The following is a 26,241-nucleotide window of genomic DNA, read 5'->3' as shown; positions in this document are numbered from 1 at the left end:
CACTTAAAAGATAAAAGCTAGTTTCTGCCAGTATAATAATGTACATAATTGGTTCTTCACAGCTAGAAACCAGATACTCTTTCATTCATGCATTCATACCACGGCTGTCTAATTTATGGAACTGCTGAGAGGGTGCTTTTAGAGAGGTAGGGGGAAGGAGAAAAAAAACTCCAAACATTTCTTACATTGTTACCTGACTTGGGATGCACACATATAATTATGTAAAATCTGTGTCTGGGTGGCTGTTTGTTCTTTCTTGCAGAGTATTCTGTGCTCACTGAGTGGGAGGGTCACACTGTGAGACTAATAAGGACAGAGCTGCATCCCCCTCTACCACTCTTTGGAGACTCACTCTAGCAACTCCTCGGCACTACAGCAGCTCTGTACAGGCATTTTCAGTGCTTCTGGGGGACACACCAATAAAAAAATTAAAGGTAAGCCACTCACTATGTGTAGTCAACTATCTAGACATCTTACATGTGCACACTCACACACGCTACACTATTCCTGGCTTGTTTTGAGGTTTTTTTGTTCAAGGGTTTTTGGTTTTGATTTCCAAAACTGTCATTTAAGTTTATCATTGCTAATATTAACTATGTCTTATATAAACATGATGTATACGGTAAGTTTTTAATGTACTGTAATCAGCCTGTGCCATAGTATTCTGCTCATGATTGTGTAAATACATTGTATATGCTAGTGGGTGACAATAGGTGTACGCTAAGATATGCAAATAAAAACAGCCCTGCTAAATGAGCAGTAATTTACAAAACTGATTAAACTGTTGCGAATTGCCACTGCGCTGATTGTGCATATATTTACGTTTAAAAGCCTACCCTGTAGCCAGCACGCGTGCCGGTGGCCTGCCCGCAGCGTGAGGGAGCGCGCGGGTGAGGGAGCGGGCTCGGGCGGGCAGTGCCCGGCGGGGAGGGGGCACCGCGCCGCCCGCGGCTCTGGGGCACAGCCCGGCCCAGGCCCGGCCCCGTGGGGCCGATGCCGCCCCGGCCGGGGCAGCCCTCACCTGCTGGCCCGGGCAGGTGCCGCCGCCGCCCCGGGGCTGCCCCGCTCGCAGGCGCCGCCGGCCGGGCGGGCTCCGGCCCCGCTCCGCCCCGGGGCTGCGGAGGAAGCGGCGGCGGCCGCCTGCCCTCGCTCGCTGCCCGCGTCCCGGCGGCCGGGCCGGGCCCGGGGGACGGGGCGGGCGGCGGAGGGAGCCCGGGGCCGGGGGCCGGAGAGCGGCTCCGGCAGCGGGGCGGGGGCGCTGCCCGGCTGGGAGAGCTGCCCGCTCGCCTTCCCGCCCGGGGGCTGAGCCCTCCCTCCGGCAAGCGCGGCTCGATCCGGGGGACACGGCGCTGCCGGGCTGGAGTCCGCGCTGCCGGGGCTCGCGTGGTGCACGGGCGCCCCGGGGGTGCGAGGGAGCGGAGCCTCCCGGAGCTGCCGGCGGAGAGGACCCGAGCCCGGAGGTGCGGCGGCGGCGAGGGGGTGGCGGTGCTGGTGATCAGAGCCCTTCAGAAAAGCAGAGCTCCGGAGAGGCAGCTCTGCTGAGTTCCCGATGCCTGCTTGTAAAGCAGGTGCAGGAAATTAAATGATAATTCATTTGAACATGCATTCGCTTTGCTGCTGGTGGGAAGGCTAGAAAAGTTAATCATGATGTAGTTGCTGTCAGTATATGACAGAATAGCTTTCATGATAAATAAGGTGCCTTGCGAAAATAATTATAACAATTGCATCTTAGGTATGTGATTTCCTTTTCTTACAGAAGATGTGATTAGAAAAATATTAGGTATTTTCTGTGTTTCATTAAATTCATGTGTATTTATATGTCGCAGTTGGCTTAGAAAGAAGCTTTTGTCCTCTAATGACAGTACCAGTTTGTGTTGTTGAAGCTTGTACTTTTGTGAGATTTAAACTAGAAATTCAGTATAGGCTGCTCTCGGCACTTTGTAAGGTGGAGAAATACTGCATTTTGGTTTCTTTTGTGGTTAAACAATTGCATGTTGCCTTTGTTCCATTTGAGGACTACCTTAGCAGTCACTGTAAGTGTTGTGACACCAAACAGTTTAACTAATATATTGAATATTGAAAAATAATTTGCTGAGAAATATATAAGAAAATTAGTAATTACTAATGAAATGAACATTCAGTGCCTTTACAATTAATATATCCAAGTTAGTATTTCTAAGGTGTTACTTCTGTGTTCATTAATAAAGAACTAAAAAGGAGTGTATTTATCATTTATTTCCAAACTGGCATAAACCTTTTTTGTAGCTCCTTAAACAGATAAATTATACACTTGTATATGACTAGCAACTTCCTCTTCACAGTTTAGAAGTTCTTGTTTGCAGCAGTCTGACAAGGTGAGGTGAGAAGAATAAGACGAGATTGTTCTGAATATGCTTTTTTTTTGTTTCAGATTTGTAGCTGTTTGTTCACATGTGTCCAGGGGGAGATGAAGTACATTGGATCCTGCATAGTTTGGCTTTGTATGGCAGTCTTCCTCCTTCCTGTTTCTACTTCTCTGGCTGTCAGTGACCACACAGGTACTTCCATTTTTCTTGTCCATCAGAGGCGTAAATCTCAGTAATGAAAAATTTTTAGCAAATAACAAGAGGACATAGAAAATAAACAATATGAACAAATAAAATTATACAAGGTTGTTTTAATCTCTTTTCTGAAATGAACTGAGTTTGAAGCAGTTCCAGAGCAGCCTTTTTGCTTCCTGTGCTTGGAAGATTCATGTTTGGAGGTAATTGTAGTTCCTAGGAGTTTCATTTTGTACTTTTCTTTTCCTACCATACAAAACAAGATTATAAATCAGAGTTTGCAAAACTTTTGTGAACAAAATCATGTGGCTTTATTAGTGCGGACCAGTTTTCACATTAACCTAAACAGTCTAATGCTCATGTTAACTGCGCCTCTGCTTAATCCCTAAACTGGGTCATATATTTCACACAGAGTGAAAAAAACCCTTTTTTTCCTAAGAAGATGGGGGAAAGAAGTAAAAAGATATTGTTTAACTTAAAAGCTGTTTCCCATCTTCTGCAAATTTTCTCGTATTTCTCTGTTTTCGTCTTTCTTTTACTTTCCACATGCTATCTAGTGTTCTCACTTAAACTCTACATTACCTCTCCAGAATGTGGCAAATTCTGTCTTAAAGACACATCATATGTGCTTGTCAAATATGGAACATTAGTTTTATAGAATTACTCAGCCTCAGCAAGTACTTCAACTTAGCATAATTTTCTACAATTATTAGCAAGGAGAACATGTTTATTGCCATTTAAATTGACTTGGGCTTTTTCTCAAAAATAAAATTAGCTCTTAGTAACGTTGGTTCTTTCCAGAAATCTTATGAAAGATAATAGAAACTATACACACAACAACAACTTGGAATTTCAATAACTCATTTATAACTCAGGCCCAAGAAATTTAAAAGTCCATGACTAGGAAAATAATCCTTTTACTACCCTTGGAAAATATAAACAGTAATAATGAATAAATAATAAGTGTAATGTGTGGGCTCTGAGGTAATAATAATGCATTGTGAAGAGCCAGAATTTAAGTCAAAGTCTTTTTCCCCTTGTATTTTTAGGGCAGTGAGGCTAAGTGCTCTGCTGATGAATTATTCTTAACCCCTCTGAGAGAGCAAGCCTACATCATAGCTGTGAAATCATTCTGTCTGAAAGAAGATAAATAGGTTTTACCCTGTTATTGCTAGGTAGTGGGTTGCAGAAGGGAAGTTTTTAAAGTGCTAAAATGGTGCGAGTACGGAAGGTTCCCAAGCGATACAGACTGAAAAATGTTAACACAAAATTCCAGGAAGCATTGTCTCTTTTCTTTTATATTTTTTTTTCCTAATGAAATGATGCCTTAGTAAAAGTTGGGCCAGCCACAGAAGATGTGGCAGGTACACTGAACTGTGAATAAACAGTGTATCTGAACTGAGGAGTACATTCTGTTAGAAGTTTGTAGCTAAGCCACCCATGGTGAAGTTGCAGTTTTCCTTAGCCTGATTGCCACAAATAGATCAAATATGGGTCCAGTTGAACTGTGAGGAAGAAAAGGAGAGGTTGAACCTCTCCTGTGAATAACTCAGGGTGTGCAATTGAAAGAGGCTTCTTTGGTTTGTGGAGGTACAGGCAGATGGTGAGGAATAACAAGCTGATAGCTGCCAGCTTGAGCGGCTCTGCCAACAGCAGGTGTGTGAGTTAAGCCCAGAGATAAACTCCAGTTGATAAGAGGAAAGAGACTTTAGTAGAGTTTGCATTGAAAAAAGAAATGTGAGTTATAGACCAGAAAGCAGGAGTTGGGAATGGACCGAGAAGTGGAGCAGCGGTGAAAGTGGTACAGATCCTTCTGCCAACCTTTTGTTACTCCCCTCTGTTCAGCTGAACTGAGTCCTCTGTGTGGCAAAGTTGTCTTGCTCCAGTTTTATAATTTGTATGCAAGTGAATGTGTTACAGATTTGAAATCTGCTTTCTTCATGGAGAGAGTAATTTCTAAAAGTTTGGGGTTTTTTTTCCTGTCTTGTATTCAGTTATTCTTTCTTGGGCCTTTGTTCCCTCCCATGTACAAGTTCTGTTTAAATCAGCATCTGTCCTTCAATATCTGCCTAGACAATCTTTTTGGTTTTCTTCCTTCAACAACATATACATAGCATTTATTTCTCTGGGCTAAAATGGAAACTTTTCCAGCAAAGCACATTTAGGTAGAATCTGAAATTATTATATTTACATCTTGATATTTCTCACCCAATCTACTTGAATCTAAAGGAATGGCTTCAAATACATGGAAAAGTGCAGACTAGAATTAATTTGAGGTTGGTGAGAGAAGGAAGTGGGTTAGGGGAAGGAGTGATTTGAGCTTTCTGAGCAGACATGCTGAATATACTTTGACTTATTCATTGGACCAATATTGTAATGAATAAATACCAGAATTGAAAAAAGAGTCAGGCTGAGAGAGTATGCTGGATCTTCTTGGAGCAGTCCTCCTTAGGCTCTGAGGGTGCCAGTAAGCATTAGATTCACATAGAAGATTTCTTTCAGTGGTCATGTTTTGATATGCTTCGTGTTCATTAGAAGGAAGCACTCGCTTCCCATGATGGGGTATAGCAAATCTGAGGGGAGAGAGTTCAGGAGTTTTCCAGAGGCATATTTTTGATCTGACTGCAAGCATACTTTCTTCATGTTGTCAACTTATTATTATTGGGAATACTTGGGGTTTGAGTGTGGACGTTAGCTCTTTCTGTAGTGACATGTGAAGTTCTAGCTTGATCATTCCTGACAGTTTTATATTAAGAATACTACTATTCTGTCTCATTCCCAGATCATTGCTTCTTTTTCAACTTTCTTTTACAATTAGAGTTTTTTAAAGCCACTTGCTGATCCATGAAAAATGTAGCATAAACAGAGTCCTGAGACTAATAGGCATGGTGAATTTTCCTTGTCTTTTGACATGGAACGTGCTATGAAAAGTATTGGCTGTGGATCATGATTTTAGATAGGCGCTTTAGCCCAAATACAGTGAGTGATTTCAAGTATGTAAATCAGTCCAGCTTTTTGCTTTTAATGTTTTAGTACAGCTAGATACTTCTCCAAATCAATATAATGACCCTACAGTATCTCTCGTATACAATGTCTTCATTTTCCTGATATTCCCATCTGACCTGGCCTTGAATGTTTCCAGGGATGGGCCATCTACCACATCTCTGGGCAACCTAGTGTTTCACCACCATTGTTGTCAAGTCTAGTCTAAATCTAACTTCTTTTATTTATAACCATTAGGCCTTGTCCTGTCACAACAGGTCCTGATGACAAGTCTGTACCCATCTTTCTTACAGGCCCACTGGCTAGAAGGATGTAGTGAGGTCTCCCTGGAGCCTTCTCTTCTCCAGGCTGAAAACCTTAGTTCTCAGGAGAGATGCCCCAGCTCTCTGATTGTTTTTGTGGCCTTCCTTTGCACCTGTTCCAGCAGGTCCACGTCTTTCTTGTGCTGGGGCCCTGGAGTTGGATGCAGTAGTTAGGGTGGGGGACTTTTCATGAGAGCTGATGGGCAGAATCACTTCTCTTGGTCTGTTAGCCATGCTTCTTTAGATGTAGCCCAGGGTATGATTGGCTTTCTGAGATGTGAGCACATGTTGTCAGCTCGTCTCCAGCTTTTCATCCATCAGTATTGTCAAAGCCTTCTTATCAGGGCTGCTCACAATTCCTTCAACCCTCAGTCTGTTTTGATACTGAGAATTTCCCAGGTGCAGCATCTCATGAGGTTTTTGAACCTCACAAGATTCCTATGAGCCCAATTCTCAAACTTGTCCAGGTCCCTCTGGATGACATCCTGTCCTTCAGGTGTGTCAACTGCACCACTCAGCTTGGTGTCATCTGCAAATATGCTGAGGGTGCACTCAATCCCTTCATCTATGTCATTAATTAATTAAATAACATTGATCCCGAACGGGACACCACTTGCCACTGTTTTCCATCTGGAGATTGAGGAGTTGACCACTCCACTCTGGATGTGACTGTCCAAACAATTAATCATTCTCTGAGCAGTCCACACAGCAAATCCCAACCTTTACAATTCAGAGATATTGTGGGGACCATGTCAAAGGCCTTGCAGAAATCCAGATGACATGCATAGCTCTTCCCTTGTCCACTGATGCAGTCACTCCATTGTGCAAGGCCACTGAGTTAGTCATGCAAGACTTGCCCTTGGTGAAGTGGTGCTGGTTGTCTCAATGAAGTTGAGAGGTGTGTTGAACGTGTTCAAGTTGAGAAGTTGAAGTTGAGTGGTGCTGGTTGTCTCAAATAGTATGAAGACCTGCTTTTCACTACTTACTTCACTACTTCAGTGCTACTTTCACTACTTTCTCTCTACTTCATGGGAGAATATAGTTCCCCAGGGGCCTAGTGTGAATATCCTAATCCTTGAACTCTGTTTCTTGGATTTCTTATTTCTGCCTGCCAATGCTGTTACGTTACTTCATAACCATCTAAATAGTCACCAGACTTGAAATTGACTTCTTTACTGCATCACGTTCCCTTCGTTCTTCCCACCCTTGTCTTAATTAACATATACATTTTAATGTAATATAATCTTCTTTACAGAGTAAAATAACAGAATACAAAAAAATCACATGCCTGTATACTTGAGGCTAGAGATATGTAAGAAATCTGAATTCTTGACCTTGAAAGCAAGCCAGCTGGATCTGCTTATTTTCATTATGAATATGTTTGAGGTGGGCTTACTGGATATCATTGCTGATATTTGAAAGTGTGTGGCTAGCTCTGAAGAGGTTGCCTGTATCTGTGTGTTTATGAAGCCTGATCCATGTATGGGAAGTATGAGAAAAATCTTAGGTAATATGTGTTTCTGCCTGAAGCTTGAGTCGACACAGGACGTGGATATACATTAGGTTGGGCTTTGGTGTTTGGCCACTTTCATTGGTGTGGTCATCGTTACTGATGGAAGCTTCAGTGCCTTTGCAATGTGCATGTCAGTGGTGGTAGATGGCAGCTAAAAACTTCACCTGAATGTGAAGTTTGGTTATAAAGTAGAAGATGGGTACTTGTGATGTGAATCTAGCCATTGCAGGTTATACTAATCTGGAGAAGCCAAGACTGCCCGTTGGAAGTTTCAGTTCCCACTCAGGAAGTGCACACAAGAGATATCTATCTGTAAGAGGGAGACTGAGGGACACACCACAGTCTCTTTTGTCCTTGTTTGCATGGAATGGAAAGCTGAGCATGGTGCCTAGATGGAAGTTGCAGTGTGCTTCAACAGGTGTCCTGATCATTCCAGGAATTTGGAAAGTGCCATTGCACATTGCAACAGATATATCTACATGCAATGCCTTTTCTTTTTTTTTTTTTTTTTTTTTTTTTTAATTATGCTATTAGAAAAAAACCCCAAAAAATTCTTATTAATCTTAGTAATGAGGGAGATGACAATGATCTGTGATGTACCTGCTTGGTCTGAATAAATCAATATTTTCAAGATTATTGTATTGATTTTATATTAATAAGCTCATAGCTGGAACTCATTGATTTATAAAGATCCAGGCCAACTTTTTTTTATGGATAGGTAAAGATATCATTAATTTAAAGATACGTTAACCTGACCTATGATATCACTGGTTTAATATGAATTTTTTATTTCAGTCTACACAGATGCAGTTTTATCATGTGCAGGGCAATCTAGTGCATAAATGTAAGCTTATTCTTCTTACTATTTCATGAATTTTATAATAATGTATTTTAACAGGCCAGGTAGATTCATGATTTCCCACTGGATTAAGAGCAAGTGTTTATCTTGTTCTTTTTCTTTCCTGAATGTCTTCATGTAGACCTTGTCGTTCAGCTGCCCACATGTTGAATGGGCAAACTGCCTGTTTTGTCTCAGGCTAAAGAAAATTTAAGGATCTTCTAGCAGTTAAAAAGTCGTGGAAGAGGTTAACTATACAAGCTGTAACTGCAGAAAGAGTTTTCATCACTCTGTAGTAATGAAAGTTGTCAGTCATGGTATGGAGAGAGTTTGGTCTTGTTATTTGAGAGTTTTCCCTTAGCTCTCTGGTAGAAGGAATAGCACTGAACTAAAGGAGTGCAATAGAAGATTCGTGTAACTCTTTCAGTTCTTTTGGGGATGTGGAATACAAATAAATAACTAACACTTAAATGGCCTGTCTATGCTGTGACTCTTGTGCCACTGATAAAAATAGGTCCACGGTCCAGTCTGTGGCATGTGAGGAATCATCGCTATCATCTGGATAGCACAAAAATTAAGGCTTGAGTCTTTATTTGGAAGAAAGTGGCTGTGGGGAATAGGCTCAAACTTTCTAGTCTTTCACTGCTCAACGCTCATGTAAGTTAATGCTGGGGGAAAAAATAAAAGCACACTTGTGTCCCAAGTTCTCAAAAGCTTACATCAGTTTAGGGTAAAATCAGCAATAAATACTCTTTGTCTGCTCTTATAAGTACTGCCAAGAATTTAACCAAAAAGAGAATCTACCTTGAAATTTATTGAATATTTTTGAAAAAGGCCCTTAGGAAACCTGCTGATTTAAGAAAAAACATCTGTCCATGTATGTCTGACATTCTTTTGTGACTTCAGCCATAAATGGCTTCCTTTATGTCAGCTTATTTCTTAGAGCTATAGTTATGTAAATGTACCCTAACAGCATTCATTGGTTTAGAGTGGCTGTGTATAGAATTCTATAGTTCAATGATCTGTATTTGATTGAAGCTTGAGGTTTGTAAACTAAAGGGTATCTAAGGTGAACCTGTTTCTGTGCCATGTGTGTATACATCAACTGGTGTATTGAAATTGCTATGTTACTGTGTAATTCCAGCAAATGCTTTTCTCACTGTATAAAACTTCCTGCTAGCCAAGAATGATGAAAGATTTCACTTCAGAGTTTTCAACATGAATATTCTTTACAGTTCGGTGTCTTTTCTGGGGAATGGGAATTTACAGAGTTTTTCATGCATATATTTCATCTCTTTTATCATGAAACTCTATCTGTACAGGGAAAAACATGCATATCCATGTATTTATGGATCTGTATGAGGGAAAGAAAAAATTTATTCTCTGAGAGCCTTAGAAGTAAATTAATTTGTCTGTGATGTTCCTTGTAGTAGTCAATTGTTAGTTGTAACTGTAATTTTACATGTGAAGCACATGGAACTTAATGAATCTTACAAAAAAAATAAAAAAGTTTCATCCAGTCTGTTCTTTATATAGTTGACATAGCTTTCATTAAGCATATTATCAGGGCGTGCCTTTATGTCTGTATTATATGATATATTGTCACTTTTACTAGTTATTTCCAACTAGCCATTCTTAATTGAGATCAAATTCTGAAATATATTTAATAGCATTTAAGAGTTTTGAAGGAAAATATGCTGTCTACATAACTACAGAATGAATGACAAATTTCACATGCTTTAAGATTACAAATTTAGCTATTTTTAATACCATTGTTTGGTCTGGATGCTCTCATGAAACATTCAAATATAGATAATTTCCAGGTTAATGGTAGGACATTCCTTACTTTTTTAATTGAACTAATGATATAGAAGGTGCCTTGACCTTCACTGCTCAGCAGCTTCAGATACACCTTGGACATCTTTTCAGTTGCATCAGCTCACAAAGCTCTGTGCTTGATAAGTTGACAGGCCAAATATCACAATTTGTCATCTTTGATTTGCTAGGGGTTTTTTTTAGAATTTAGCAGGGCTATTTGCAAAACTCGTTAAATAGCAAGCCTTATTTCAGACTCCTGCACAAAAGTGACATTTTCCTGTATTTCCTTCTTAAAAGTGGACATCCTTGTATATCTATTAAAAAAAAGAGCATAAATGACTTAATGCAAGTAAGAAGTAATAATAATTAATATTGCATATTAATAATACAGTGTCTTATCTAAGGGTTCAGTTAGATTTAACCTCAGTTTACCATGTTCCAAATTTTAGAACATTCTGTTTGCTTACCAAAATACCTTGGTCCAGACTACTCCTCTACTTAATTTTTGTGCTTTGTTTCCCCCAAATACAATGTTGTTTCATATTCATGAGTGGGGGAAAATATTTTCTAGTAACACAGTGAGAAATACAAAAAGAACTTGGAACAGATAGTACTGCTTTATAGAGTGTTATAAATGGAAACAGCATGGTAAGAATTTAATGGTTTTCTTCTGGCTATTGTTTATATGAACTTTAACCACAGGCAGCTGAATTAAAATGTGATAAAAATTCTATCTGCTTATATTATTGGAAGTGTAGTATAAAATTTGCTTTTGATTAGATTTTTTAATTTGTTTTATTGCTGCTTTTCATATCCTAAAGCGACAAAAAGAAACATTCCTGTCAATATTACCATAACTACCGTGATAGTTTGTTCAATTCTGTTAGTTTGATACCAGTTTACTGTAGATACTAAACTGTGTTCTCTTGAAGGTGCTGTGTGTCCTTTAATGAAAACTGTTTCCCGTCATCTCAAGCAAATCAACAGAGACAGTCGTGGTGTATCAGGTAAATGACCAAGCTAATATGGATATCTGTATTAATTAGCTGCTAATGTTTGCTGGATGTAATTATAGTCTGACTGAAGCTGGCTTTAAAATTGAAGGGTTAGGACAGAATGCCATCCCCAAGCACCAAAAGCTGCTGCTCCTCCCAGGAAGGTGGCAGCATCCCAGAACTTTTTTCCCCAAAAATATTGGTTCAAGTTTGGCAGCCACGCTAATTTCCATGGTTTTTTTTCCAATCATCCTGCATTCTTATCAATTCAGATGATAAAAGAACTAGAAAATTCATTTTTCAGGTTTTAAAGTCATCTACCCAAGTGAATTTTGCATGAATAGTTCTAATAAAATAAATATTGAAAGTTTTTCTGACTTCAAGTCCTACTTTTCTAAATATCTTGTCAGTCTATATTCTAGAAATGCTAATATGCTTGTATTCAAGTATGCTAAAAATTATTTTTTACTTACAGTATTTAAATTCCATTATAATAGTATTGTTTTGTGTTCTATTTTACAGGGTTTGATCTGGCAGAAAGCTTTTCTTTAAGGCAAACATCTTGTGGTGGGGAAAAGATCTGCTTTAAACTGGGAAGTGCACCTCTCATTAGAGATACAAGGTAAGACACTATTTTCATGCTTAGCTTTTAAAAGATAGAGCTCAGCCTCAATGCTACTAATTAACTGGTTCACTGAAAATGCATCCAAAGGATGCCACAGAAAGCAGTATGGCTGTTTTTAAGCTTTTTTTCAGTTTTTTTCTGTGGGAAGCATTTTGATTTTGGAATCTGGGAGTACATAGGTAGTAAGTTAATTGTAAATAGCACTTTCTCAAATCATTATTCTAATACTGAAAAGTCCACTGTTAATACATTAATATTTATAAAACAAAGGAAACCTATAACTTTCATGGTATGACAGGAAGTATTATACTAATCTCCTCTCAGTGAAGTTGTCTGTCCTCTCTCTCACTACTGCTGGCAAGATTAAAAAGAGAGAGAGTATCACCATTTCCTTGAATGCTCTTTTTTTTATTTTCCTGGTATTCACATTTTGCCTTTGAGCAGCAACAGAATAGTGGGCATTAGGTGTAGAGGAGAAAGTAGGCAAAATCCTATTCTGGCACAGGGTGGGATGAAAAGCAGAGACTGCACGAAAAATCAAAAGGAGAGTGAAAGAGAGCAGGGCACAATTGGATTGGATGGCCTTCAGTTTGCACAGGGACAAGGAAATGTCAAGAAGCAGTTAGGAATGTAGTTTCAAGTTCCCTGAGCTCAGTGGAGAGAGAGGATCATCTCAGAGCTTCTTGGTTGAGATGTGCTCTGAGTCATGGGACTGTGGTTTCTGTACAGCGTGTTCCTGCCATGACGAGGGAAGCAACTGTAATCCCATGTCTTCAGGTTGGGTATTTTCTGTTGCAAGAGGTCTGGCTCCAGCTTGCCTGGCAAAAAACACACCTGGCCCTTGGACTTCCCCTTTGCTTGGATCCTGGGCATAGCACAGAGGGACTGTGAGCTCAGTGAGGCCAGGGGGAAGGAAGAAGAGCAGGGTTGGAGGCAACCAGACACAAAACAAATGATCTTTGTGGGAGGAGTGTGACTACAGAAAGAATTTATCTAGTAATTTAGGACGTTTACATTCTCTAAGTTTTTCTGATATATTAGATACTGTAAGTGCAAATTTTTGTGCTTGTGTAATTGTGCAAAATTTCACTGATCACTATCTCTTTTTTAAAATACATGGGATGCTATGGAAGGAAAATTGACTGGACAAAATTACTTGAGACAAAGAGTGCTCTTCTTTTATTAGGACCTTTCCAATATCATCCAGATTGTCTTTAGAAGAGTAACAGGACATAGTAGGTACCACCCATAAATGTTTTTACTAAAAATTATTTTGAGATATTTTTAGTAAGAAGACTTTCCTTTAAAAAAATATTAATTTTTCCTTTTTTTTGCAAGCCTTTTTATCCAATTTATGGGAATTTGAGGGAAGCATTAAACTACAGAAACGTAGAAAATTGAAGCAATAACAAAAAATGTGGAGCAATTTTCCTTTAGGAATAAGAAGCTAAGTAGGGCTCAGAAAGGCATCTTGTGAGCTGACTTTATTTTGAAACACTGAGAAAATTAGTGCCAAAAATGGAACAGAGAGGAGATAGAAATTGCAAAAGGGTTAATTATTTAAAATTCATGTTACTTTGAGGTAAAATTCTTGATTCAAAGTATTGATTTCTAAGAATTTCTGAGTGGTTTCAGAAGTGGTCTGACAGGTCATGTTGAGGTTAAAAAACATAAAGCTTTTTTCTTAGCTTTATTTAGTGGGCCTGAATACTACTGTCTTTTTTTCTTCTTCTTTTGAAAACAGTTTATTAATGAAGGCAATGAAAATGGGGAATTCACACCATGGCTGATAGCTGTGACCTAGCAAAGCCCTAACTACCAGCTATTGCAAAGAAAGTCACAGTAGTTGTTTTGTTTGGCTTATTTTTTTTTTTACTATATATTTTTTCCTATATTGTATGTCATCATAAAGGAGATGATGACATAAAATATAGGAAAAAATTATAGTAAAGGAGAGAAAAATGGCTATCTGGTTTTTCCCCATTTTCAGTGTAACTTGGGCAGGGGCTAAAGAATTTCAGTTAGGGGTAAACCTGGGAGGGAGGTGGCTTGGTTCTCATGGTCTCTTGGTTCTCACATTCCTCACTGTCCCTATTTTTTTATTCTGTGTATCCCCATTAAAGTAAAATGAAAGAGAAAATCTTTCTAGTTTTTCCTAGAAATATGCATCTCTAATGGATGAAAAATTTAGCTGGATGAAGCAACTGAGATGATGATTAATAAAATGCATATCAGTGCTAATATATGAATAAAATTAGGCAGAAAAATGAATATAGTTAGGCAGAAAATTAATACTGTGTTATTGATGATAATGAGGTACGAGATAAGATTTTCAGTCAGCTTGCTGTGTAAGTAAGTAGTACCTCATACATATACCTTCCTGAACAATGAAAGGGTTAAAATGGTTTTCAATAACATGCAAGCACTGCAGAATTTCTAAAATTAAATCCTTGTTATTCATGGCAATAATCTTGCTCATCCTTTATTAACCTTTCTTCACACAAATGCATGTCATTAAAAGATGAATTCTGTTCTTAATTATTTCAGTTTGTTGAATATAAAATGTTTTTCTGATATTGAGAGAAGACTTCGGACAAATAGTTTTTTAAAATTTTGTTTTAAGTGTGTTGCTTTTTAAACTTTTCTGAACTTTTAGGATGGTTCTTTAAAATAAGGGCAGATGGCAAAGTTGAGTTTTGGGTTTTTGCATGGTAGGGTTACAATAAAGGATAGTCAGAAACTTGGGTATCTGTCATCATAACCTTATAATTTACTATCTCAGTTACCCATGTACAAGATCTTTTAATTAATTATTTTAATTTAAACCTACTTCTCTTACATTATGTCGGGTTGCGTGGCTCCAGACCCCTTGTGTTATTAGACGGCTTTAGGGATCATTCTGCCTCAGAAAATATTTCAGCAGACGTGGTGTGCAGTGAGCAGCAGAACAGTGTTTGTTATCCATCCTGCAGGAAATTGAGAGTATCTGATTAAGCTGACTAGCAAGTATCAAGTAACTTGGCACATCTCCTCTTGCATTTCATTCATTCAGTTGTAGTGTGGGTAATAGAAAGCTATGCTGTGCCATTTTTCTTCTCTGATGCCATTTTGGTTTTTTTTCAATGAACCTGGAGTAGTGTTTCACCTATTTATATGTTGTAAATAATTTACAATGCACTGTCAGCTTGGTAAATTGATTATGTTTATTTATGTTGGACTTCAGCTGTAGGTCTTTCTCTTTTTTTGTGGCACAGTTCTGTATATATTTTGTCTTGTAATAGCAGATGGATAGCTCTTATGCTTTATGTAAATGACTGTAAAATATTAATGGAATGCCAGTAATACTTTTCTTATTAAAACTTTGAATTGCTTATTGAAGTTCTCAGTGAACTTTAACAGAACTTATTCCTGAGGAAAGCAGTGTAACAGAGCTTTTGAGTCATAAACTTGTACTAAAGTACTGTTAGGCAGACAGTCTAATTATGTAGTCATAATCACACCACAGAATCATAGAAAAATAGTAACTATATAAAGGTTTAGTTTTATCTCAACAAATACGTTATAGAGTCATATTTCTTCTCCAGACTTTAACATGTTCTGCCCATGTAGTGTATCCCAGTGTGGCACAGAGTTTGCTGATAAAGGAGAACAGGGCTCTGTGCTGGTAGCATTCCTTTAGACCTGCCAGCAGTATTCAGTACTTCTGGACATGTAACCTTTTAGGCTAATCTTTGTTCTTCAGTTGCCTTAAATAGCTCTATGATAAATTAATTTCACTGTCTTTCTCCAAAGATGTATCAGACATCAGTTGCTCCTCATTCGCAATTTTCTAGGGTGCTGCTGGGCCATTTTTTTTTTCCTTTTCTTAAAGCACCAATAAAGGAGATAATAAGCTGGTTTCGGCTGAGTTTCAGAATGTTTTTGAAATGGATGTTTATGATTAGCAAATCTTCATGGCACAGTCACAGCTTTCTTATTTTGTAGTTTGTTTGGCTTGACAAACCATATTAATTTGCCGAGGAGATTATCATAGCTGGCTGTTAAATGATCTGGGTTACAGCAGTTGGGATTACTCTCACGACTCTTTTGGGAATTCTTCCCCTTTCTTTGTAAGATACTACAAAGGAGCTTGGATTTTGACTGTATTTGGACTATGAGCTCCACCAGCAAAGTTGTTACTCACTGCTGCCAGAAGAGCTGTGGCTTGGGCCATATTTCAGAGAAAGTGTTTCACCTCCTTGGGATGTCTTGTTTCTGGAGGAAGAAATACTGTTCCCACTTGCCTCAGTAAATTCCAGGCAGGAGGATTCTTTCTGCTAAGAACAGAAATTGGTGATGAATAATATTTATGTGGGGCTTTCTGATTGTTTTTAGTGCTAAGCTTTTTAATTGCAAAAAAAAATGTGGAGGGAATTCCATTTTCCTAGAGCACAGCTGGCATCAGGTGAGAAGGTTTCTGTGCTCACTGTCAGAAGCCTTTTCACAGACAGGGATTTGCTTTCCCAAAGCCACATATCTCTATGTGAATTTGCAACCATTTTCTTTTGCTGTCTGTTCCCTGGCTGTATCTGCTGAGACCACTCTCTTCACCAAACTAAAAAATATTGGCTTCCTTTCATAAACTTCAGCTCTCCATGAAGATCCTCATGGGCATGACTTTTTATTATTTTTGTACATGGCATTTGTTTCGAACATCAGAGTTAGTTTCAACAGTCTTCTTGAAAAACATTTTAAGACACATTTTAGGAAGTTTAATGCATTTTTCTTATAAATGATATAGAATAGATACACATGATAATCACTGATTTCCAAAACAATTAATTAAAGACTTTTAAAGTGTGACTGAAAATGGCAATGAGGTATTATCCCTCAGCAGCTACAATTATTCAAACCAGCTTTTATCTGTGCTCACACAAAATCCTGCTGACCTTTGGTCTATTAAAATATTAGATGGTTATACAAGGAAACACCTCTCCTTTACTATATCACACATTTATCTGAGGTCATTTGAGCAGTTGGAGCCAACAATGCTAAGACTGAAATGTCTGGTATTTTAGTTGCAGGGTATTTTCAAGAAAAAGGCCTTGCCTTTGGAATTTGCTTCCTGAGTGTGGGAGCCTGAATGTAGTACAATTTCTGATGTTTCTTCAGGTCTTTTAAAGCAGTGGATCAGAAACTGTAGTGATTCAAAATTTCTTTTATCCTGAAATAGTATATTTTGTGTTTATTTCCAGAAACTTCAACACTTACTCTATTTCAGAAATTAAAAAGAAGGAAAATACAGTGATTACTGTTGAAAGATCAAATTGGCGTTGTACCCACCTTGTAAATACCAATTATTTAATTTCACAGCTAAGGAGAAAAATGGGGCTTCTTACCATGTAAAATGACAGACCAATACTTCTTTTAAAGAATAATCACCTGTCAATGTCTTTCTGCATTTGGGGCCTTGTTTCTACCTGAAAATGTACAAGAAACACGGCAATTTTTATAAAATTCAACATTCAGGTATTAATGGATTTTGATGTCCATATTAGTTTGAATCATCCTACAATATAACATGTAATTTACTATGCAGAAAGAATTGGGAAAACAAAGGCAGAGGTGGCAGAGGGGAAGAGTACATTTAAAAATGTATAGCACTTACATTAAAAACACACTGTGAGGGAACAGAGAGTTAGAAAATCTTTTTAAATCAAGCTACTGACTGTAACAAATTAGAATTCTTTGATCTGTAGTGTGTTCCCCTGAGAGTGGAACACTTAGTGGAGCAGTGTCACACCAGCTGAACTGGTAAAACATTGTTGTATGAAGCAGTGTTCATCCTTTTATTTCCTAGTGATGATGTTCTTGCTGTAAAGCACTTGCAAATAAAGGGAAGAGGCTTTTGTGAGGTGTGTGCTTTAAGGGCACTGCTCCACAGCCAGAGTGGGCAGGAGACAAGCAGTGTTTGTGTGGAGTCCCATGAGCCTCATGGCAGGCCATAAACAAAACCAAATAAACAAAGCCAGAAATATTATTTGGAAGAGAATAAAATTAGGAGCTTGCTTTCACAGCATCCATCTCCATCTCTCAGCCTCATCTCACTTCCTCCACATCAGCATCAGCCTCTCCTTTCAGCAAGGCTGGCGGCTGATCCCTGTGGCTGTGCCATCTGAGCAGCCACAGTGGGGAGGGAGCAGGAGAGGCTGCCCCCAGCCCCAGCAGCACTGCCTTTAGCTTAAACAAACCCTGAAACTCTACCTTGAGTTTTTAATGGTTTAACCTGCCCTGTGGAAAACAATCCCAGTGTTCCGATTGAAACAGCGGCATCTGCAATTTCACTTTTGCTATGTATTCCTGTAGGGAATTCCTTTCTATTTTCATCTGAAATGGATGCCAAAACTATGTTTCAGTTTTCTAAAACATAGATTTTCATAGATACTGCAATTGCAAGACAAAGTTGTTGTGTTATTTGATTTCTAGATTCAGCAGGAGAAATTCATCTAGATGCTTTTCAATGACCCTTGTTCCAAAACTTGGACACAAATTCTGAAGAAGGTTGTTCAATTTACCAGTGCATTAACTGAAGGAGCCTTAAGTGATTCCAGAGTGTGGGGAACTTTCAGAAAAGTTTACATGCCTCTTACTCCCTGCCAAACATGCTGATTTTTAAGATCTTTGCAGTGTTTTCTTGGTTTGTCTCGGCCACCTTTTTTGAAGAAAAATCTGTTAAAAACGAGTACAAGGAGGATGCAGATCTAAGTCTTTAATAAGGTCTGCATTTGATAGTCTTAGAACAAAAGCATGGTTGCAAGATCAGTGCAGATAAAGTTTTCTGGAAAACCAGAATAGCTGTGGGTATCTGCAGCCATGCAATAAGCAACCACACAGAATTCAATGATATGTACTGGGCGTAATGCACACAGCTGAGGATGCACTGTAGCCCCATTATGTTGTATGTAGAGACTGAATGATCATTTATCAGTTTTGCTGATTGAGCTGAGAGGATTCAAGTGTCTTTATAAAATGCATATAATTTTTCTAGCTGAAGCAATGGTGCCACATGCTTCAGAAGTAATTTATCAGCAGGCGGAGGGAAAAAAAACCAAAACAACAAACAACCCTGTAATAAATCAGATCTTTCTTTTCCTGGCTTTTATGATTTAACGCTGTGTAATCTAGTTTGCTTTAGCTATGCTGTCAGGCATTTCTCCTCTTAACGAAAGTTCCACCTAGAAAAATACGTTTGTGCTGCTATATCTGTGTTTATACTGGGGTTTTTTGTTTAAACATGTCATAGAGATATCATACCCTTCCCCCATCTTGCCTCTGAGTTTTTAGGTTTTATATCTAAAAATAGTTCATGGTCTGTCTCACAGTGAAACTGCCTGGTGTTTTTTTCATTACCCTGATTTTCATTTATTTTCATTTGGTTCTGAAAGATTTTTGGCCTCTAGCATTTCTATGTGGTTTGCTCTTTGCAGTTTTTATCATCATTCTATGAAGTATTTTTTTTTTTGTTTATGGAGATAAATTAACAATTTTTTAAAAATACTTCTTGGATTTTGAATGGACAGTACAGTCCATGTTCTGGGTTTTTCACTTAGAGGTCTGGGTATCAATTTGAGTTCAATCCTAAGCATTGAGAGTTTGCTGATTGCAGTCTTGCCTGTCTCAAGTGAATATTTGTCATGCCGCAAACTCATTTCAAAACTTGGAATGATTTAATAAACTTCAACTTGAGAAACAATCTGTAATCTATAGAAACAAGATGTACAGTTATTGGTATATTAACAGAACCACATGCAAGAGATCATGTTATTTTTGGATTTAGTCAGTGTGACTAGTTCCAGTATCTCAAAATTCTATTAAAAAAAAAATCCTAAAAATACTCTGGGATTGGGCATGACAGTTTAGGCTTTGAATAACTTATTGATTATTGTTCCTAATATGGCATTGTGCTTCTAATTTTCATAGGAAAATTCATGTATCTTTCATTTTAGGGATTAGACTACTAATTATTGATACACCTATATTAAAAATGTTAATGTTGAAGCTCTTGATCAACTTCAATTTCCCTCTTTTACTCAATTTTCTTTGTGAACTCTGCTGAGAGTTCTGCTTAGATTAGATGTGCGGAATTTTTTTTTCACTGAAAGTTTTGTAAAGGGTTGAAACAGACTGCCCAGGATGTGGTGAAGTCCCTATCCTTGGAAGTGCACAAAGGCAAATGGCTATGGCACTTGAGAACATGATTTATTGTGGACATGGTGGTGGTGCTGGGTTGGACTTGATGAGCTTGGAGGTCTTTTCCAGCCTTAACAATTCTTTGAGTCTATGATTCTGTGAGAGTTTGGTGAGAAATTTGTGTGCTCATAATCTATGGTGAGCAGTACTGATTTACTCAAGTACTTTTGAATGCATATCCCAAAAATATTAATTGGTTAAAGCACGTGAGGTTTGCTTTGCACACTCCTGAGAAGTAACAACACAAATAACATTATTGAGGGGCCATGACTCTACACACCTTTTTTTCCTGTTACTGGACCTGTCTATTACAGGAGCAGTTCAGAATGCTAGGTGACTGCCAGTTTAAATTAATCTATGAAATAAACAAAAAGTACAGTAGTATTCACCAGGAGTGTATACAATAACGAGAACTGATTGCCAAGGCTTGCAGGGAAGAAGTGCCATTCCGGCCCAGTTCTTGCACTGAGGACCCTCTGTGGGGGATGCACTTTGAAGTGCAGCATGTGCAATTGCAGCGTGGAATTACTGCTCTTGCTCAGGATGGGCATCTAGCAGTGACTTGAACAGAATTAGTAGATAATGCTAACTCATTTTATGGGTAAAAGTGGTATTTGAAAACAGGAAGATTTGGGATGTGAGTCTTCTATTGCAGTAGTTTGTTTGACTTTTTAAAATATCTGCTGTGAGAATAAGTTGCTGAGAATTAGAATGTTTAGCATATGGCATTATATTCTAATATGAACTGTGAACAATATATGATAAGGACAGTAACTAATAAGATAATCATGGATAGAGGCATTGGAAGAAAATGTTTTAGAAAAGGACTAAAAATAAAATGTAAGTTCTAGCAGTACTTTAGTAATGAGGCTGTATATGATGATTTGAATGTCTGAAAAGGAAATGCCATCAGATATCTGTTAAATCAAAAGGAGTAAAACTTTGAAATAATTTCTTTTTTTAATAGTCTATTTTTCTTTCCAGAGAACTTCTTTTAAATTTAGAAAGTGATAAATAATTGCATTACTGTTAGTATGTGGAGATACACTATGCTACCAGGAAATTACATAAGCTTAAGATTGGTTTATTGTGAAAGTGTTAGGAGGACTGAAAAAACACTTCGTGATTCAAGATAGCTGAAATGATTTCATGGAAAGGAAAGTCATGACTCATTAACCAATTAGAGTTCTTGAAAGATCAAAGAGTTATAACATACCCTTGCTTCTTTTTTTCTCCCTAAAAATAAGTTAGAAACACTCATATGAATTCATATTATGCCTAAGAATATATTTCTTCCAACACCCTAACTTTTTTAATCATAATTGAGTTTAAGTGTCATCTCTTCAAAAACCTTATGCTGATTTTGTTCTACCACACAAGTGAGTGTTTACTCCTACCCAGCTAGCTCTAGGTGATCCTGTGAGAGCAGGGGCCTTGGAACAGATGATCTCCAGAAGTTCCTTCCAACCTCAGCCATTCTGGGGTTCTGTGATTGTATTATAAACTATTCTGTAAATAGTTTCTTTTCCTTAGGAATGTATTTTTCCATAGTATTGGGTATGTAATTTCATTGTCAACCATGTAAATTATAGGGTAAGAGTGAATTCATCAAAATGCAGGTTTTGTAATGGGGTAATGAGAGAACCAAATACTTCCTTTTTAAAACTTGCAAAATATTTTTTTCATCTCATTGCATGCTTAAATGTTACAATTTTATTTAATGAAAAATATTGGTGATAATAGCAATATTTTCTTTACTGTTATAACTTTTTTTACTTTTTTGTCTACTAGTCTGATATAGTGTTCTTAGAATTTTCAGCAGCAGTACAGACTCTAATCTCAGTCTTACTGTTGAAAGAGATGATAATGGCTCATTCTGTTTCTGTTATTTTGCATGAAAACTACATGGATGATTTAACCTCAAGTTGCTGTAGCTGATGCATTGGTTTAATGCACAGTTCTTTTCTGCTGTGGAGCAGTGAGCTTTCCTCACTGTTTTGAGGAAAGTTTGTGAATTCCTACTATATTAAGCTTCCTTGCTTGGATATAAGACATCTAGCCTAATTCCCCAGTCTGAGAAGGGCTCCCGGTCATATTCAGTGTTCTTTCAAGTTTGATGTGAAGCTTAGAATTCACCTAAATAAAATGTTTCGTGACTTATCTGTATCACTACTTGAGGTATCCTCTCAACACCTCTGTCTTGAGTCAGATGCAAGGCCCCAGCTCTCTTTATAAGCTTTGATTTTTGTTTCTCTCCTAGCGCTTTAAAGGGAATACCTGGACACTCCCCAGCTGGATCTGACAGTAACAGGGTTAGCAAGTGCCCATCACTGGGGATGGTCTTTGGTCCATCCTGTTAAATATAGTTATGACTCAGCAGATAGCAATGTGGGTATTTTTAAACTGCGTTTATTTTTAACCCCATTTAATCTGTAACTTAAAAAAAATCTCATTATTAGAGAAATTGTGAGAGTTGCAGGCTAAGCTGTACATACTCTTTGTTTTTTGGGATTTTTTTGTTTTGTTTTTTTAAACTGGACATTAATTATACAGTCTAAGTCCTGAGACTTAATAAAAATTATTTCCAGTTTCTGAAAATGCTAGTAAGTCTTCTGATGTGGTTTTTGATCATTTCTTTTCCATACTCGTTCACTAAAAATTTGTGAATGTTCACAGTTTTTATATACTGTAAAAGAGCACCTTATTTATCTAATTATCCTTTTAAGTGTAAGCAGAACACCAGGCTTAAATATGCATAGACTAGTCATGCTGTGTGTAGGGGGTGTTAAAGCAAAAGCATGTTCTCTCTGTAGCTTCACTCTTGCAGCTGACAGCTACTTTTTCGGGTCTGACCCTGCTATCTGGTGTCATTAACCTTCTTTCTTACTCGGATCAGATCTCTTCTGTTGGTAACTCAGTCTTCACTACTTACACCTTCTTTTTTGGGGAGATCAGCTGGAACCAAGGCAGGTAGATATACCAATTTGTAACAGAGTTGTAGGCTCTAGTGCCTTTGGTCTTGCCTGTGCTGTTTTTCTCATGCACTACTTAGCACAGCTTGCTTGCAACTTTAGCCAGGAATGAGTTTGTTTATTTATAGGCAGTCCTGCATGCTGAAGAGGAGGAGGCTAGTTATCCAGACAATTATTTGGGGTTAGCAAAAAAAGCACCTCGTAGTTTGGTGCAGCTGCACTCCAGACAGCAGTCCTGGCTCTCCCTTTCCACTGCCAGCCATGCTGTTAGCACTGTGAGTGCTCAGCATTTTCATATGAGGGACTCTGGCCTGTGAGATGGTTTGCCCTTTATCATCAGCCAGGGTTGTCTAGGACTTGGCAGAATGAACCCGGGAAGGAAAGGGAGAGCCTGTTCCAAGTGTAATCAGCAGTTCACTTCGCTAGTACTTGTTCCATTGGTTCATTGTAGAAAGCTACCCGAAGTTTGGGATGGGGATGAGGGGAGACTAAACAGGAAGAAATTGAGTGTTCTATGGAAATAATGTTTTTAGGTTGGGTAGCATGATGTCATGCAGAAACACACAAGGTGCCTTCCAAAACCCCAGCGTGAGAAGTAAAAGGGTGTGAGTCTCTCAGCATGGAGCTCTGCTGAAGCTGACTCTCCCTCCTCTGTACCCAACTAAAGAGACCATTGTGCAATCAGTTAGTGTCTCTAGGTATCTGGACAAGTGGGTGCTTAGATTTCTTCCTCCTACAGGGAAGGTTGTATGGATATATAAGCTAAGTAATTCCTGATGTCACCCCTCCTTTCCATAATATGATGTGCGTTTTATCTCGGTGTTCATGGCCTCCAGTAGACAAATTGTCTATTGTAGTTTGAATTTTCTTCACTTTTCCAGGCAACAGCAACCACTTAAATGCACAAATATTGAATACTGTACAGTAGGTCTTGCTTCCTACTATAGGGTAGGAAGCATATAAAAATACATGCAGAGCAATTTTCTCTGTCAGTTGCCTGCCATAGGTTACCATAATTTTTTTCATTAACATCATCAGAAGGTTTCTTGATCAGCTGAATAATTTCATTCCACTGTAGATAATCATATTTAGCATAAGAACTTAATATCTCATTGACTTCAGAGTCTGACAAATAACAGACTACTCTAATAACTAGACCTGTTGTGTTTGTTCCATTTCTGGTAGCTAACCAGAAGGACCATGTGAGTTAGAAAACAGCTCCTAAAATGTCAAAATAAATATAGGGGTGGATGTTGAAAGAAATATCCAGAGTTCCTCTGAAACTATTTAAGTTCTTGTCCTCTTCTCCTGATGGTTGCCATCCACAGTTTGATTTTAGGATATTTAGGACAGAAAAGTAACATTTTTGCATAATCTCTAAAGGCCAAAAATATTGATGCGAGTCTTGAATGAGCTGAAGACAATTTAAATCTCTGCCATTCTCTTAAGCACATCTTACTTTTAAATTTTTAACAAAGACTATCTTTGGAGACAGTCACAAACCCACTGAAGAAAAGGACACATCATCACACTCGTCTGGATTCTGCCATAATCTCCAAAGAAGAAAATTTAGTTTGGTTTTTTTTTGTGTGTTCCTTGTGACGAATGTCAGACCCTAAGGAAATTTTTCTATAGGGTCAATCAATTTACTAGTGTGGTTCTGAGTGAGGAAAAGCACTGAAGCTTTCTGGCATGTTCATGCTGAACAACAAAACCAGGTTTTCATGAGTGCAGGCTGGTTTCAGTCCCTACAGGGAATCACAGAAGCAGAAACCTATTGCGAAACTGGGGATGGGATGCACGTGTGTGAAGTTCTACACGTCAGTACTAAAGGGAAAGCAGAATGAGGCCTTCCTATATCTAGGAGGACCATAATTCTCAACGGGAAATGATTGGAGTTCAAAACAGATGATTTTCTCTTGGTTATTTTTATATTTTCAGTGTAGATGGATCTTGTGTTCAGAGTGTTTCTTTTGCTTAGATGACCAGAGAACAAACAAATTGAGAGATGGGGAACAAAGAAAGAAAGACATGGGTCTCTAGTTTTTTCACACAAGGGAAAACATCTCCTCTCCACCCTGAATCATGGTATTGAACAACACTTTCTGATATCCCTCTGCCCCATGCTGCTCAAACCAGCAAGTGTGTAACTTCATCAGAAGTGCTGAAAGCTGCCTTCCACAACATAAAACTCCAAAATTCTTTGTTGACTTGATATTTCTAAAAACTTCATCAAAATTCAGCAAAATTCTACTTAAGGAAAAAGAGAAGAAAAAATGTTGTATTTTCAATATCTGTTATTATATATTACTGCTTTTAATTGTCTTGTTCTTATTACTGCTGATTTTTTTTTCCAGAAAACTTAAAATACACAGAAAAAGGCTTAAATTGGAAAGCAGACAGTTAGTCTGACATCTTTAAAATCAGAGGAAGACTGGCCTTTGACTTCTTTAGGGCCAGGAGCTTACCAATAATTCCTGTAAATAAGGGTTCAGAATAATGCTGGAAACCTTAGGGTAAAAGCACAGGCATAACCATTTTGGTATTTCTGTGACTCTTTAAAACCAATGTTTTTTCAAATGCTCTTTAAAATTTTGATATCAATACCATTTACTTTCACTCCAAAAAATTCCTGAACAACCTGTACATTAAGAGTCAGCTAATCTATACCTGTTCTGTAAATGAAAGCAGAGACGTGCCGAAGTATATGAAATATTAGGTAAATCCCTCTTCTCCGTGTTAAAATAAAACAGCAGCTTTGCTTTCAGCAGTACATTTCATGAGTGGGTTGAGCTCTCCCTAAGTAATTAATAACTCTTAAGCTGTCTGAATAGTTTCCCTTGAGTTGCATCATATAATGTGTCGTATGAAAACAACTTGAGGCCTAATGTAACATGAAACTATATAGTGCATCTTAAAGTGATTTGAGGAAGATGGATGGGAAGGAAATTATTTCTTATTCTGACAGAAAAGACAGCTGTTCTTAGCTTTTATTTGAAAAGAATTTGAAATACATTTTCTAGGATGGGTTTGGTAAATTGTTCTAGTTAGTTGATTCTTGTTCTCCTTTTGTACCAATCAAGTTAGGTAAAAAACTGAGAATCAAAAATATAGCAATTTGTTGTGGAAATATTAATAATAATGTGGAGAATTTTGTATTTGGTCCACCTGAGCTTTACTTTTTTATTCATAACAGGTCTGAGTTTAAGCCCTGTGCAAACATTAAAAAGTTAACACTTCAGTGTCTCCATCAATGAAATATGAAATAAATCATTACCCAATACAGGAAAGTTTTTTAAACCAACTCCTTGAGCTCTGGTCACCAAATTATTGTAACATTGTCATGTTACAAGTGACATATACCAGGTAATGGTATATGTCAGCTGGAAAAGATATGTCTTGCCAT

General features: G+C 38.0%; 1 protein-coding gene across 5 annotated transcripts in view; it reads left to right on the top strand.

Moving 5' to 3' along the window:
* The first annotated feature begins 295 nt into the window (after nt 1–295).
* Nucleotides 296–26,241, top strand: part of COL19A1 (collagen type XIX alpha 1 chain) — a 178,865-nt gene continuing 152,919 nt past the window's right edge. For 2 of the 5 annotated variants that reach the window (XR_009114228.1, XM_058019508.1), the window contains exons 1-4: nt 296–434; nt 2,411–2,537; nt 10,947–11,021; nt 11,532–11,631. Coding sequence is in view for 3 of the 5 variants with exons in the window: in XM_058019508.1 (XP_057875491.1) it covers nt 2,447–2,537; nt 10,947–11,021; nt 11,532–11,631 (266 nt within the window). In the remaining 2 variants the exon portion in view is untranslated. The other 3 variants (XM_058019510.1, XM_058019509.1, XM_058019511.1) reach the window with 3 other exon arrangements.

The sequence above is a fragment of the Melospiza georgiana genome, chromosome 3 (assembly GCF_028018845.1).
Source record: "Melospiza georgiana isolate bMelGeo1 chromosome 3, bMelGeo1.pri, whole genome shotgun sequence".
NCBI lineage: Eukaryota > Metazoa > Chordata > Aves > Passeriformes > Passerellidae > Melospiza > Melospiza georgiana.
This window is presented reverse-complemented; position numbering and strand designations above follow the sequence as displayed.